An 18,446-nucleotide genomic window follows, 5' to 3' on the forward strand; every position below is an offset into this window, starting at 1 on the left:
GTTGATTTCTTCAAACCAAGCTGCTTACCTATTGCAGATTCAGTCTTCCCAGCCTGGTGCAGGTCTACACTTTTGTTTCTGGTGTCCTTTGACAGCTCTTTGGTCTTGGCCATAGTGGAGTTTGGAGTGTGACTGTTTGAGGTTGTGGACAGGTGTTTTTTATACTGATAACAAGTTCAAACAGGTGCCATTAATACAGGTAACGAGTGGAGGACAGAGGAGCCTCTTAAAGAAGAAGTTACAGGTCTGTGAGAGCCAGAAATCTTGCTTGTTTGTAGGTGACCAAATACTTATTTTCCACCATAATTTGCAAATAAATTCATAACAAATCATACAATGTGATTTTCTGGATATTTTTTTCTCAGTTTGTCTGTCATAGTTGACGTGTACCTATGATGAAAATTACAGGCCTCTCTCATCTTTTTAAGTGGGAGAACTTGCACAATTGGTGGCTGACTAAATACTTTTTTTCCCCACTGTACAGGGGGGTACCGTTGCAGAGTCAATGTGCGGGGGCACCGGCTAGTTGAGGTAATATGTACATGTGGGTAGAGTTAAAGTGACTATGCATAAATACTTAACAGAGATCAGCAGCGTAAAAAGGATGGGGTGGGGGGGCAGTGCAAATAGTCCGGGTAGCCATGATTAGCTGTTCAGGAGTCTTATGGCTTGGGGGTAGAAGCTGTTGAGAAGTCTTTTGGACCTAGACTTGGCACTCCGGTACCGCTTGCCGTGCGGTAGCAGAGAGAACAGTCTATGACTAGGGTGGCTGGAGTCTTTGACAATTTTGAGGGCCTTCCTCTGACATCGCCTGGTTTAGAGGTCCTGGATGGCAGGAAGCTTGGCCCCAGTGATGTACTGGGCCGTACGCACTACCCTCTGTAGTGCCTTGCGGTCGGAGGTCGAGCAGTTGCCATACCAGGCGGTGATGCAACCAGTCAGGATGCTCTCGATGGTGCAGCTGTAGAATTTTTTGAGGATCTGAGGACCCATGCCAAATCTTTTTAGTCTCCTGAGGGGGAATAGGCTTTGTCGTGCCCTCTTCATGACTGTCTTGGTGTGTTTGGACCATGATAGTTCGTTGGTGATGTGGACACCAAGGAACTTGAAGCTCTCAACCTGTTCCACTACAGCCCCGTCGATGAGAATGGGGGCGTGCTCAGTCCTCTTTTTTTTCCTGTAGTCCACAATCATCTCCTTTGTCTTGGTCACATTGAGGGAGAGGTTGTTATCCTGGCACCACACGGCCAGATCTCTGACCTCCTCCCTATAGGCTGTCTCATCGTTGTCGGTGATCAGGCCTACCACTGTTGTGTCGTCGGCAAACTTAATGATGGTGTTGGAGTCGTGCCTGGCCATGCAGTCATGGGTGAACAGAGAGTACAGGAGGGGACTGAGCACGCACCCTGAGGGGCCCCGTGTTGAGGATCAGTGTGGCAGATGTGTTGTTACCTACCCTTACCACCTGGGGGCGGCCCGTCAGGAAGTCCAGGATCCAGTTGCAGAGGGAGGTGTTTAGTCCCAGGATCCTTAGCTTAGTGATGAGCTGTACTTTGCTCCGTTAATCTTTCCCTCAAGCCTGACTAGTCTCCCAGTCCCTGCCGCTGAAAAACATCCCCACAGGATGATGCTGCCACCACCATGCTTCACTGTAGGGATGGTGCCAGGTTTCCTCCAGATGTGACACTTGGCATTCAGGCCAAAGAGTTCAATCTTGGTTTCATCAGACCAGAGAATCTTGTTTCTCATGGTCTGAGAGTCCTATAGGTGCATTTTGGCAAACTCGAAGCGGGCTGTCATGTGCCTTTTACTGAGGAGTGGCTTCCGTCTGGCCACTCTACCATAAAGGCCTGATTGGTGGAGTGCTGCAGAGATGGTTGTCCTTCTGGAAGGTTCTCCCATCTCCACAGAGGAACTCTGGAGCTCTGTCAGAGTGACCATCGGGTTCTTGGTCACCTCCCTGACCAAGGCCCTTCTCCCCTGATTGCTCAGTTTGGCTGGTGGCCAGCTCTAGGAAGAGTCTTGGTGGTTCCAAACTTCTTCCATTAAAGAATGATGGAGGCCACTGTGTTCTTGGGGACCTTCAATGCTGCAGAAATATTTTGGTACCCTTCCCCAGATCTGTGCCTCGACACAATCCTGTCTCGGAGCTCTACAGACAATTCCTTCGACCTCATGGCTTGGTTTTTGCTCTGACATGCACTGTCAACTGTGGGACCTTATATAGACAGGTGTGTGCCTTTCCAAATCATGTCCAATCAATTTAATTTACCACAGGTAGACTCCAATCAAGTTGTAGAAACATCTCAAGGATGATCAATGGAAACAGGATGCACCTGAGCTCAATTTAGAGTCTCATAGCAAAGGGTCTGAATATTTACGTAAATAAGGTATTTTTGTTTTTTATTTGTATTACATTTGCAAAAATGTCTCAACCTGTTTTCGCGTCGTCATTATGGGGTATTGGGTGAGGATTGAGGATATTTTATTGATTTAATCAATTTTAGAATAAGGCTGAAACGTAACAATGTGGAAAAGTCAAGGGGTCTGAATACTTTCCGAATGCACTGTATGTATGGTGATATTATAGATATTGTATTGTAGATATGTAGTGGTGTAATAATGTTATGAACCATATTTTTTTTGCCCCAAAAATTTTGGACCCCAGGGAGAGTAGCTGCTACTATGCAATTGAGATTCTCCCCAAGTGAACCTAACCCCCTCCCCCTCCCTCCCTCCCTACGTCCCTCCCTCCCTCCCTCCCCCTCTCTCCCCCTCTCTCTCCCTCCCCCTCCCTCCCCCTCCCTCCCTCCCCCTCTCTACGTCCCTCCCTCCCTCCCCCCTCTCCCTCCCCCTCCCTCCCTCCCCCCTCTCTACGTCCCTCCCTCCCTCCCCCTCTCCCTCCCTCCCCCTCTCTCTCCCTCCCTCCCTCCCCCTCTCTCTCCCTCCCTCCCTCCCCTCTCCCTCCCCTCTCTCTCCCTCCCTCCCTCCCCCTCTCTCCCCCTCCTCCAGATGGTCATTCATTCTTAAAGAGACACCAGGCAGCGTTGGTTCAGCGTCTGAAGAGTGTTGAGTCTGTCCTGGAGCACCTCCGAGAGCAGAACGTCATCAGTACGTCTGCTTATATACTGTACTACTACATGTTATATACTAATACTACATGTTATATACTACTACTGCATGTTATATACTAATACTACATGTTATATACTCCTACTGTACTACTACTACATGTTATATACTCCTACTGTACTACTACTGCATGTTATATACTCCGACTGTACTACTAATACTACATGGTATATACTCCTACTGTACTACTACTACATGTTATATACTCCTACTGTACTACTACTACATGTTATATACTCCTACTGTACTACTACTACTACATGTTATATACTTCTACTGTACTACTACTACTGCATGTTATATACTCCTACTGTACTACTACTACATGTTATATACTCCTACTGTACTACTACTACATGTTATATACTCCTACTACATGTTATATACTACTACTACATGTTATATACTCCTACTGTACTACTACTACATGTTATATACTCCTACTGTACTACTACTACATGTTATATACTCCTACTGTACTACTACTACATGTTATATACTCCTACTGTACTACTACTACTACATGTTATATACTCCTACTGTACTACTACTACTGCATGTTATATACTCCTACTGTACTACTACTACATGTTATATACTCCTACTGTACTACTACTACATGTTATATACTCCTACTGTACTACTACTACATGTTATATACTCCTACTGTACTACTACTACATGTTATATACTCCTACTGTACTACTACTACATGTTATATACTCCTACTGTACTACTACTACATGTTATATACTCCTACTGTACTACTGCATGTTATATACTACTACTACATGTTATATACTCCTACTGTACTACTACTACTGCATGTTATATACTACTACTGTACTACTACATGTTATATACTCCTACTGTACTACTACTACTGCATGTTATATACTACTACTGTACTACTACATGTTATATACTCCTACTGTACTACTACATGTTATATACTCCTACTGTACTACTACTACATGTTATATACTCCTACTGTACTACTACTGCATGTTATATACTCCTACTGTACTACTACTGCATGTTATATACTCCTGCTGTACTACTACTACATGTTATATACTCCTACTGTACTACTACTACATGTTATATACTCCTACTGTACTACTACTACATGTTATATACTCCTACTGTACTACTACTACTACATGTTATATACTCCTACTGTACTACTACTACTACATGTTATATACTCCTACTGTGCTACTACTACTGCATGTTATATACTACTACTGTACTACTACATGTTATATACTCCTACTGTACTACTACATGTTATATACTCCTACTGTACTACTACTACTACATGTTATATACTCCTACTGTACTACTACTGCATGTTATATACTCCTACTGTACTACTACTACATGTTATATACTCCTACTGTACTACTACTGCATGTTATATACTCCTACTGTACTACTACTACATGTTATATACTCCTACTGTACTACTACTACTACATGTTATATACTCCTACTGTACTACTACTGCATGTTATATACTCCTACTGTACTACTACTACATGTTATATACTCCTACTGTACTACTACTACATGTTATATACTCCTACTGTACTACTACTACATGTTATATACTCCTACTGTACTACTACTGCATGTTATATACTCATACTGTACTACTACTACATGTTATATACTCCTACTGTACTACTACTGCATGTTATATACTCCTACTGTACTACTACTGCATGTTATATACTCCTACTGTACTACTACTACATGTTATATACTACTACTGTACTACTACATGTTATATACTCCTACTGTACTACTACATGTTATATACTCCTACTGTACTACTACTACATGTTATATACTCCTACTGTACTACTACTACTGCATGTTATATACTCCTACTGTACTACTACTACTGCATGTTATATACTCCTACTGTACTACTACTACATGTTATATACTCCTACTGTACTACTACTACTGCATGTTATATACTCCTACTGTACTACTACTGCATGTTATATACTCCTACTGTACTACTACTACATGTTATATACTCCTACTGTACTACTACTACATGTTATATACTACTACTACATGTTATATACTCCTACTGTACTACTACTACATGTTATTTACTCCTGCTGTACTACTACTACTGCATGTTATATACTCCTACTGTACTACTACTACTAAATGTTATATACTCCTACTGTACTACTACTACATGTTATATACTCCTACTGTTCTACTACTACATGTTATATACTCCTACTGTACTACTCCTACATGTTATATACTCCTACTGTACTACTACTGCATGTTATATACTCCTACTGTACTACTACTACTACATGTTATATACTCCTACTGTACTACTACTACATGTTATATACTCCTAATGTACTACTACTACTGCATGTTATATACTCCTACTGTACTACTACTGCATGTTATATACTCCTACTGTACTACTACTGCATGTTATATACTCCTGCTGTACTACTACTACATGTTATATACTCCTACTGTACTACTACTACATGCTATATACTCCTACTGTACTACTACTACATGTTATATACTCCTACTGTTCTACTACTACATGTTATATACTCCTACTGTACTACTCCTACATGTTATATACTCCTACTGTACTACTACTACATGTTATATACTCCTACTGTTCTACTACTACATGTTATATACTCCTACTGTTCTACTACTACATGGTATATACTCCTACTGTACTACTACTACATGTTATATACTCCTACTGTACTACTACTACATGTTATATACTCCTACTGTACTACTACTGCATGTTATATACTCCTACTGTACTACTACATGTTATATTCTCCTACTGTACTACTACTGCATGTTATATACTCCTACTGTACTACTACTACTACTACTACTACATGTTATATACTACTACTGTACTACTACTACATGTTATATACTCCTACTGTACTACTACTACATGTTATATACTCCTACTGTACTACTACATGTTATATACTACTACTGTACTACTACTACTACATGTTATATACTCCTACTGTACTACTACTACTGCATGTTATATACTCCTACTGTACTACTACTGCATGTTATATACTCCTACTGTACTACTACTACCGCATGTTATATACTCCTACTGTACTACTACTACATGTTATATACTCCTACTGTACTACTACTACATGTTATATACTCCTACTGTACTACTACTACTGCATGTTATATACTCCTACTGTACTACTACTGCATGTTATATACTCCTACTGTACTACTACTGCATGTTATATACTCCTACTGTACTACTACTACATGGTATATACTACTACTGTACTACTACATGTTATATACTACTACTGTACTACTACTACATGTTATATACTCCTACTGTACTACTCCTACATGTTATATACTCCTACTGTACTACTACTGCATGTTATATACTCCTACTGTACTACTACATGTTATATACTCCTACTGTTCTACTACTACATGTTATATACTCCTACTGTACTACTCCTACATGTTATATACTCCTACTGTTCTACTACTACATGTTATATACTCCTACTGTACTACTCCTACATGTTATATACTCCTACTGTACTACTACTACATGTTATATACTCCTACTCTACTACTACATGTTATATACTCCTACTGTACTACTACTACATGTTATATACTCCTACTGTACTACTACTACTACATGTTATATACTCCTACTGTACTACTACTACTACATGTTATATACTCCTACTGTACTACTACTGCATGTTATATACTCCTACTGTACTACTACTACTACATGTTATATACTCCTACTGTACTACTACTGCATGTTATATACTCCTACTGTTCTACTACTACATGTTATATACTCCTACTGTACTACTACTACTACATGTTATATACTCCTACTGTACTACTACTGCATGTTATATACTCCTACTGTACTACTACTACTACATGTTATATACTCCTACTGTACTACTACTACTACATGTTATATACTCCTACTGTACTACTACTGCATGTTATATACTCCTACTGTACTACTACTGCATGTTATATACTCCTACTGTACTACTACTACTACATGTTATATACTCCTACTGTACTACTACTGCATGTTATATACTCCTACTGTACTACTACTACTGCATGTTATATACTCCTACTGTACTACTACTACTACATGTTATATACTCCTACTGTACTACTACTGCATGTTATATACTCCTACTGTACTACTACTACATGTTATATACTCCTACTGTACTACTACTACATGGTATATACTCCTGCTGTACTACTACATGTTATATACTCCTACTGTACTACTACTGCATGTTATATACTCCTACTGTACTACTACTGCATGTTATATACTCCTACTGTACTACTACTACTACATGTTATATACTCCTACTGTACTACTACTACTACATGTTATATACTCCTACTGTACTACTACTGCATGTTATATACTCCTACTGTACTACTACTACATGTTATATACTCCTACTGTACTACTACATGTTATATACTCCTACTGTACTACTCCTACATGTTATATACTCCTACTGTACTACTACTACATGTTATATACTCCTACTGTACTACTACTACATGTTATATACTCCTACTGTACTACTACTACATGTTATATACTCCTACTGTACTACTACTACATGTTATATACTCCTACTGTACTACTACTACATGTTATATACTCCTACTGTACTACTACATGTTATATACTCCTACTGTACTACTACATGTTATATACTCCTACTGTACTACTACTACATGTTATATACTCCTACTGTACTACTACTGCATGTTATATACTCCTACTGTACTACTACTGCATGTTATATACTCCTACTGTACTACTACTACTACATGTTATATACTCCTACTGTACTACTACTACTACATGTTATATACTCCTACTGTACTACTACTGCATGTTATATACTCCTACTGTACTACTACTACATGTTATATACTCCTACTGTACTACTACTACTACATGTTATATACTCCTACTGTACTACTACTACTACATGTTATATACTCCTATTGTACTACTACTGCATGTTATATACTCCTACTGTACTACTACTGCATGTTATATACTCCTACTGTACTACTACTACATGTTATATACTCCTACTGTACTACTACTACATGTTATATACTCCTACTGTACTACTACTGCATGTTATATACTGCTACTGTACTACTACTACATGTTATATACTCCTACTGTACTACTACTGCATGTTATATACTCCTACTGTACTACTACTACTGCATGTTATATACTTCTACTGTACTACTACTACATGTTATATACTCCTACTGTACTACTACTACATGTTATATACTCCTACTGTACTACTACTACTACATGTTATATACTCCTACTGTACTACTACTACATGTTATATACTCCTACTGTACTACTACTACTACATGTTATATACTCCTACTGTACTACTACTGCATGTTATATACTCCTACTGTACTACTACTACTACATGTTATATACTCCTACTGTACTACTACTACATGTTATATACTCCTACTGTACTACTACTACTACATGTTATATACTCCTACTGTACTACTACTACATGTTATATACTCCTACTGTACTACTACTGCATGTTATATACTCCTACTGTACTACTACATGTTATATACTCCTACTGTACTACTACTGCATGTTATATACTACTACTACATGTTATATACTCCTACTGTACTACTACTGCATGTTATATACTCCTACTGTACTACTACTACTGCATGTTATATACTCCTACTGTACTACTACTGCATGTTATATACTCCTAATGTACTACTACTACATGTTATATACTCCTACTGTACTACTACTACATGTTATATACTCCTACTGTACTACTACTACATGTTATATACTCCTACTACATGTTATATACTCCTACTGTACTACTACTACATGTTATATACTCCTACTGTACTACTACTGCATGTTATATACTCCTACTGTACTACTACTACATGTTATATACTCCTACTGTACTACTACTACATGCTATATACTCCTGCTGTACTACTACTACGTGTTATTTGCTCCTACTGTACTACTACTACATGTTATATACTACTACTGTACTACTACTACATGTTATATACTCCTACTGTACTACTACTGCATGTTATATACTCCTACTGTACTCATACTACATGTTATATACTCCTACTGTACTCCTACTACATGTTATATACTCCTACTGTACTCCTACTACATGTTATATACTCCTACTGTACTACTACTACATTTTATATACTCCTACTGTACTACTACTACATGTTATATACTACTAGCTACTACTAATTTACTACTACATGTTATATACTCCTACTGTACTACTACATGTTATATACTACTACTACATGTTATATACTCCTACTGTACTACTACTACATGTTATATACTACTAGCTACTACTAATTTACTACTACATGTTATATACTCCTACTGTACTACTACTACATGTTATATACTCCTACTGTACTACTACTACATGTTATATACTCCTACTGTACTACTACTACTACATGTTATATACTCCTACTGTACTACTACTGCATGTTATATACTCCTACTGTACTACTACTACTACATGTTATATACTCCTACTGTACTACTACTGCATGTTATATACTCCTACTGTTGTACTACTACATGTTATATACTCCTACTGTACTACTACTACTACATGTTATATACTCCTACTGTACTACTACTGCATGTTATATACTCCTACTGTACTACTACTACTACATGTTATATACTCCTACTGTACTACTACTACTACATGTTATATACTCCTACTGTACTACTACTGCATGTTATATACTCCTACTGTACTACTACTGCATGTTATATACTCCTACTGTACTACTACTACTACATGTTATATACTCCTACTGTACTACTACTGCATGTTATATACTCCTACTGTACTACTACTACTGCATGTTATATACTCCTACTGTACTACTACTACTACATGTTATATACTCCTACTGTACTACTACTGCATGTTATATACTCCTACTGTACTACTACTACATGTTATATACTCCTACTGTACTACTACTACATGGTATATACTCCTGCTGTACTACTACATGTTATATACTCCTACTGTACTACTACTGCATGTTATATACTCCTACTGTACTACTACTGCATGTTATATACTCCTACTGTACTACTACTACTACATGTTATATACTCCTACTGTACTACTACTACTACATGTTATATACTCCTACTGTACTACTACTGCATGTTATATACTCCTACTGTACTACTACTACATGTTATATACTCCTACTGTACTACTCCTACATGTTATATACTCCTACTGTACTACTCCTACATGTTATATACTCCTACTGTACTACTACTACATGTTATATACTCCTACTGTACTACTACTACATGTTATATACTCCTACTGTACTACTACTACATGTTATATACTCCTACTGTACTACTACTACATGTTATATACTCCTACTGTACTACTACTACATGTTATATACTCCTACTGTACTACTACATGTTATATACTCCTACTGTACTACTACATGTTATATACTTCTACTGTACTACTACTACTACATGTTATATACTCCTACTGTACTACTACTACATGTTATATACTCCTACTGTACTACTACTGCATGTTATATACTCCTACTGTACTACTACTGCATGTTATATACTCCTACTGTACTACTACTACTACATGTTATATACTCCTACTGTACTACTACTACTACTACATGTTATATACTCCTACTGTACTACTACTGCATGTTATATACTCCTACTGTACTACTACTACATGTTATATACTCCTACTGTACTACTACTACTACATGTTATATACTCCTACTGTACTACTACTACTACATGTTATATACTCCTATTGTACTACTACTGCATGTTATATACTCCTACTGTACTACTACTGCATGTTATATACTCCTACTGTACTACTACTACATGTTATATACTCCTACTGTACTACTACTACATGTTATATACTCCTACTGTACTACTACTGCATGTTATATACTCCTACTGTACTACTACTACATGTTATATACTCCTACTGTACTACTACTGCATGTTATATACTCCTACTGTACTACTACTACTGCATGTTATATACTCCTACTGTACTACTACTACATGTTATATACTCCTACTGTACTACTACTACATGTTATATACTCCTACTGTACTACTACTACTACATGTTATATACTCCTACTGTACTACTACTACATGTTATATACTCCTACTGTACTACTACTACTACATGTTATATACTCCTACTGTACTACTACTGCATGTTATATACTCCTACTGTACTACTACTACTACATGTTATATACTCCTACTGTACTACTACTACATGTTATATACTCCTACTGTACTACTACTACTACATGTTATATACTCCTACTGTACTACTACTACATGTTATATACTCCTACTGTACTACTACTGCATGTTATATACTCCTACTGTACTACTACATGTTATATACTCCTACTGTACTACTACTGCATGTTATATACTACTACTACATGTTATATACTCCTACTGTACTACTACTGCATGTTATATACTCCTACTGTACTACTACTACTGCATGTTATATACTCCTACTGTACTACTACTGCATGTTATATACTCCTACTGTACTACTACTACATGTTATATACTCCTACTGTACTACTACTACATGTTATATACTCCTACTGTACTACTACTACATGTTATATACTCCTACTACATGTTATATATTCCTACTGTACTACTACTACATGTTATATACTCCTACTGTACTACTACTGCATGTTATATACTCCTACTGTACTACTACTACATGTTATATACTCCTACTGTACTACTACTACATGCTATATACTCCTTCTGTACTACTACTACGTGTTATTTGCTCCTACTGTACTACTACTACATGTTATATACTACTACTGTACTACTACTACATGTTATATACTCCTACTGTACTACTACTGCATGTTATATACTCCTACTGTACTCATACTACATGTTATATACTCCTACTGTACTCCTACTACATGTTATATACTCCTACTGTACTCCTACTACATGTTATATACTCCTACTGTACTACTACTACATGTTATATACTCCTACTGTACTACTACTACATGTTATATACTACTAGCTACTACTAATTTACTACTACATGTTATATACTCCTACTGTACTACTACATGTTATATACTACTACTACATGTTATATACTCCTACTGTACTACTACTACATGTTATATACTACTAGCTACTACTAATTTACTACTACATGTTATATACTCCTACTGTACTACTACTACATGTTATATACTCCTACTGTACTACTACTACTACATGTTATATACTCCTACTGTACTACTACTGCATGTTATATACTCCTACTGTACTACTACTACATGTTATATACTCCTACTGTACTACTACTACTACATGTTATATACTCCTACTGTACTACTACTACATGTTATATACTCCTACTCTACTACTACATGTTATATACTCCTACTGTACTACTGCATGTTATATACTACTAGCTACTACTAATTTACTACTGCATGTTATATACTACTAGCTAGTATATTAAAGTACTATATTTATGAAGAGTCGATCCTGGACCAAATCAGAGCAAAACATCAGTACATTTGTTTATATCTACAGTACTACTTATATGCTACTGCAGTACATTTAAATACTACTAGCTTCTACTATAGTGAAATATTTATGTTCTGAAGAGTGACATTGACCCCTGTGTCTTCAGGTGGAGAGGAGTACAGTGGTCTCCAGGGCCAGTCCTCTCAGCAGCAGACAGCCAGACTGATAGACTTGGTCTTGACTAAAGGGAACGCAGCAGCTGAGGTCTTCAGGAACTGGATCCAGAAGAACGATGTCTACCTGCTCCGAGACCTCATGGGTAAAACATCACCTCTGACCCCTAACCCTAGCCTGCTCCGAGACCTCATGGGTAAAACATCACGTCTGACCCCTAACCCTAATCTGCTCAGAGACCTCTGGGTAAAACATCACCTCTGACCCCTAACCCTAATCTGCTCCGAGACCTCATGGGTAAAACATCACGTCTGACCCCTAACCCTAATCTGCTCAGAGACCTCTGGGTAAAACATCACCTCTGACCCCTAACCCTAATCTGCTCCGAGACCTCATGGGTAAAACATCACGTCTGACCCCTAACCCTAATCTGCTCAGAGACCTCTGGGTAAAACATCACCTCTGACCCCTAACCCTAATCTGCTCAGAGACCTCTGGGTAAAACATCACCTCTGACCCCTAACGTCTGACCCCTAACCCTAACCTGCTCAAAGACCTCATGGGTAAAACATCACCTCTGACCCCTAACGTCTGACATCCAATTGGAGAACACACTCTTTTATAGTTCCAAGTTTGACAAACAATTGTTTGAGCCTTCCTTTGAGGACTTGCACTGGGCCTCCGTTGAGGTTCCATGTGGCAAGCAGTACTGATAAATGTCCACTAGAAGACAGCAGAGACCTGCTCTTGGGTCTACCCTGTCTAACCAGCAGTTTTAGTGACCTTATTCCACCAATATGTCGATACCACTCCGCAACCGATTTGAGGTCTTGACCAGTAATATCCTATTGGGTGAGTAATGGTGGTCCACCCCTACCAGAACAGAGGAGACCGGCTGCTCCTAGAACTACTGTTCCACTAGAGAAACACAGGCCAAACACAGGCCAAACACAGGCCAAACACAGCCCAAACACAGGCCAAACACAGCCCAAACACAGGCCAAACACAGCCCAAACACAGCCCAAACACAGGCCAAACACAGGCCAAACACAGGCCAAACACAGCCCAAACACAGCCCAAACACAGGCCAAACACAGGCCAAACACAGGCCAAACACAGGCCAAACACAGGCCAAACACAGGCCAAACACAGGCCAAACACAGCCCAAACACAGGCCAAACACAGGCCAAACACAGGCCAAACACAGGCCAAACACAGGCCAAACACAGCCCAAACACAGCCCAAACACAGCCCAAACACAGCCCAAACACAGCCCAAACACAGCCCAAACACAGGCCAAACACAGCCCAATAGCAGGACATTGTCCTGTTTATTCCAGTTTAACGTTATGATGCAGTGATAGCCATTGGAGGAGTTGCAGGGCTTTGATGTGGAGGTTTTTAACAGAGCTGTGAGCTGGAGTCCCCTGTGGAGTAAAGCTAGATGTAAACGTTAGTTTACTGCTTCTTCTGCAGAAACCCGTAATGCTACAGGGAGAAGGCTCAGCTCCAACCATTCAGACCTCTGAGACCCTGTCCTCTGAATCCTTCCCACCATTGGCTGGCCCTTCTCAACTCCTATGCTAAGGGTTCAGCAAACCGGAAGAGAGTACATTTTACATTTTAGTCATTTTAGCAAACGCTCTTATCCAGAGCGACTTAGTTAGTGAGTGCATACATTTTCTTCAGTCTAGTCCCCTGTGGGAAACAAACCCACAACCCTGGCGTTGCAAGCGCCATGCTCTACCAACTGAGCTACAGGGGACTACGAGTACTATTGCAGTAGATCAGGAACAGTTCCCCAGAAACAGTGTAGTGATGCCGACGGTGCCATACAGTGGTGTGGTGCTGCCATGTAGTAACTCCATCTGTTCTGCTTCTCCTCCAGACACAGAACAGCAGGGGCTCCAGGGTGGGGCGGAGCAGGCTCAGTGTGCTATTGTCAAGGTACAGCCAATAGGTGGACAGAAAGTGATGATGGGTGGTACTCCTAAATGCCAGCGTTGTCGGAGTGATTCCCAATCTGAGTCCCCTACTAACATTTTAAAGACATGTCCTCCACATGGGTCTGTTCCTGCTCCACACCTGGAACCCATCAGACACCCTAGGTCAGAGAGGAAGATTCAGGACTAGAACCAATAAGACACCCTAGGTCAGAGAGGAAGATTCAGGACTAGAACCAATAAGACACCCTAGGTCAGAGAGGGAGATTCAGGACTAGAACCAATAAGACACCCTAGGTCAGAGGAAGATTCAGGACTAGAACCAATAAGACACCCTAGGTCAGAGAGGGAGATTCAGGACTAGAACCAATAAGACACCCTAGGTCAGAGAGGGAGATTCAGGACTAGAACCAATAAGACACCCTAGGTCAGAGAGGGAGATTCAGGACTAGAACCAATAAGACACCCTAGGTCAGAGAGGAAGATTCAGGACTGGAACCAATAAGACACCCTAGGTCAGAGAGGAAGATTCAGGACTGGAACCAATAAGACACCCTAGGTCAGAGAGGAAGATTCAGGACTGGAACCAATAAGACACCCTAGGTCAGAGAGGAAGATTCAGGACTAGAACCAATAAGACACCCTAGGTCAGAGAGGAAGATTCAGGACTAGAACCAATAAGACACCCTAGGTCAGAGAGGAAGATTCAGGACTAGAACCAATAAGACACCCTAGGTCAGAGAGGAAGATTCAGGACTAGAACCAATAAGACACCCTAGGTCAGAGAGGAAGATTCAGGACTGGAACCAATAAGACACCCTAGGTCAGAGGAAGATTCAGGACTAGAACCAATAAGACACCCTAGGTCAGAGAGGAAGATTCAGGACTAGAACCAATAAGACACCCTAGGTCAGAGAGGAAGATTCAGGACTAGAACCAATAAGACACCCTAGGTCAGAGAGGAAGATTCAGGACTGGAACCAATAAGACACCCTAGGTCAGAGAGGAAGATTCAGGACTAGAACCAATAAGACACCCTAGGTCAGAGAGGAAGATTCAGGACTGGAACCAATAAGACACCCTAGGTCAGAGAGGAAGATTCAGGACTAGAACCAATAAGACACCCTAGGTCAGAGAGGAAGATCCAGGACTAGAACCAATAAGACACCCTAGGTCAGAGAGGAAGATTCAGGACTAGAACCAATAAGACACCCTAGGTCAGAGAGGAAGATCCAGGACTAGAACCAATAAGACACCCTAGGTCAGAGAGGAAGATCCAGGACTAGAACCAATAAGACACCCTAGGTCAGAGAGGAAGATTCAGGACTAGAACCAATAAGACACCCTAGGTCAGAGAGGAAGATCCAGGACTAGAACCAATAAGACACCCTAGGTCAGAGAGGAAGATTCAGGACTAGAACCAATAAGACACCCTAGGTCAGAGAGGAAGATTCAGGACTAGAACCAATAAGACACCCTAGGTCAGAGAGGAAGATTCAGGACTAGAACCAATAAGACACCCTAGGTCAGAGAGGAAGATTCAGGACTAGAACCAATAAGACACCCTAGGTCAGAGAGGGAGATTCAGGACTAGAACCAATAAGACACCCTAGGTCAGAGAGGAAGATTCAGGACTAGAACCAATAAGACACCCTAGGTCAGAGAGGAAGATTCAGGACTAGAACCAATAAGACACCCTAGGTCAGAGAGGAAGATTCAGGACTAGAACCAATAAGACACCCTAGGTCAGAGAGGGAGATTCAGGACTAGAACCAATAAGACACCCTAGGTCAGAGAGGAAGATTCAGGACTGGAACCAATAAGACACCCTAGGTCAGAGAGGAAGATTCAGGACTGGAACCAATAAGATACCCTAGGTCAGAGAGGAAGATTCAGGACTAGAACCAATAAGACACCCTAGGTCAGAGAGGAACATTCAGGACTGGAACCAATAAGACACCCTAGGTCAGAGAGGAAGATTCAGGACTAGAACCAATAAGACACCCTAGGTCAGAGAGGAAGATTCAGGACTAGAACCAATAAGACACCCTAGGTCAGAGAGGAAGATCCAGGACTAGAACCAATAAGACACCCTAGGTCAGAGAGGAAGATTCAGGACTATAACCAATAAGACACCCTAGGTCAGAGAGGAAGATCCAGGACTAGAACCAATAAGACACCCTAGGTCAGAGAGGAAGATTCAGGACTAGAACCAATAAGACACCCTAGGTCAGAGAGGAAGATCCAGGACTAGAACCAATAAGACACCCTAGGTCAGAGAGGAAGATTCAGGACTAGAACCAATAAGACACCCTAGGTCAGAGAGGAAGATTCAGGACTAGAACCAATAAGACACCCTAGGTCAGAGAGGGAGATTCAGGACTAGAACCAATAAGACACCCTAGGTCAGAGAGGAAGATTCAGGACTGGAACCAATAAGACACCCTAGGTCAGAGAGGAAGATTCAGGACTGGAACCAATAAGATACCCTAGGTCAGAGAGGAAGATTCAGGACTAGAACCAATAAGACACCCTAGGTCAGAGAGGAACATTCAGGACTGGAACCAATAAGACACCCTAGGTCAGAGAGGAAGATTCAGGACTAGAACCAATAAGACACCCTAGGTCAGAGAGGAAGATTCAGGACTAGAACCAATAAGACACCCTAGGTCAGAGAGGGAGATTCAGGACTAGAACCAATAAGACACCCTAGGTCAGAGAGGAAGATTCAGGACTAGAACCAATAAGACACCCTAGGTCAGAGAGGAAGATTCAGGACTGGAACCAATAAGACACCCTAGGTCAGAGAGGAAGATTCAGGACTAGAACCAATAAGACCCTAGGTCAGAGAGGAAGATTCAGGACTAGAACCAATAAGACACCCTAGGTCAGAGAGGAAGATTCAGGACTAGAACCAATAAGACACCCTAGGTCAGAGAGGAAGATTCAGGAGTGGGAAATACAGATCGATAAACCAACAGTGATTGCGGGGGATTCTAATCTAGCACGTATTCCAGATTTGTCAGATTCTCATGTACAGGTGGATAGCCTCCCTGGGGTCGCCTTTTATCATATTAACAGTGTTTTCCAGAAGCTCCATCCAAACCCAATGACAGAAGGTAGTGTTGTCTGTAGACCTCAACAATTGTTTGGGGAAGCAAGCCGCCGACTACATCTTGGAAGCAGTTACAGAAACTGTTGAGGGCTAGTAAGGAGGCCTTCCCCAATGCAGCCGTCTACGTACCACTCGTACATTACTCCGATAGACCAGCTAAGGATCAGCAGTCTGGTACAGAAGCTGAATAAGACCATAGGGGAGAGATGGGGTTGTTTAAATACCTTAGTAAACTCAGGTTTCACACAGACCCCTGGGATCCAGTTCACTGGAGTAGGAATACTGCCTCAGACCCCTGGGATCCA

General features: G+C 40.2%; 1 protein-coding gene across 3 annotated transcripts in view; it reads left to right on the top strand.

Annotated features, from left to right (window-relative positions):
* The window catches only part of LOC121559716 (inhibitor of apoptosis protein-like), an 82,598-nt gene that overhangs the window by 53,401 nt on the left and 10,751 nt on the right, over positions 1 to 18,446 (top strand). For 2 of the 3 annotated variants that reach the window (XM_045212907.1, XM_045212908.1), the window contains exons 11-12: positions 3,013 to 3,111; positions 13,077 to 13,229. In XM_045212907.1, coding sequence (XP_045068842.1) covers positions 3,013 to 3,111; positions 13,077 to 13,229 — 252 coding nt within the window. Of the gene's footprint in view, positions 1 to 3,012; positions 3,112 to 13,076; positions 13,281 to 18,446 lie in introns of all 3 variants that reach the window. The other variant, XM_041872825.2, reaches the window with a different exon arrangement.

This window comes from Coregonus clupeaformis, unplaced genomic scaffold (genome assembly GCF_020615455.1).
Source record: "Coregonus clupeaformis isolate EN_2021a unplaced genomic scaffold, ASM2061545v1 scaf0063, whole genome shotgun sequence".
NCBI classification, from domain to species: Eukaryota; Metazoa; Chordata; class Actinopteri; order Salmoniformes; family Salmonidae; genus Coregonus; species Coregonus clupeaformis.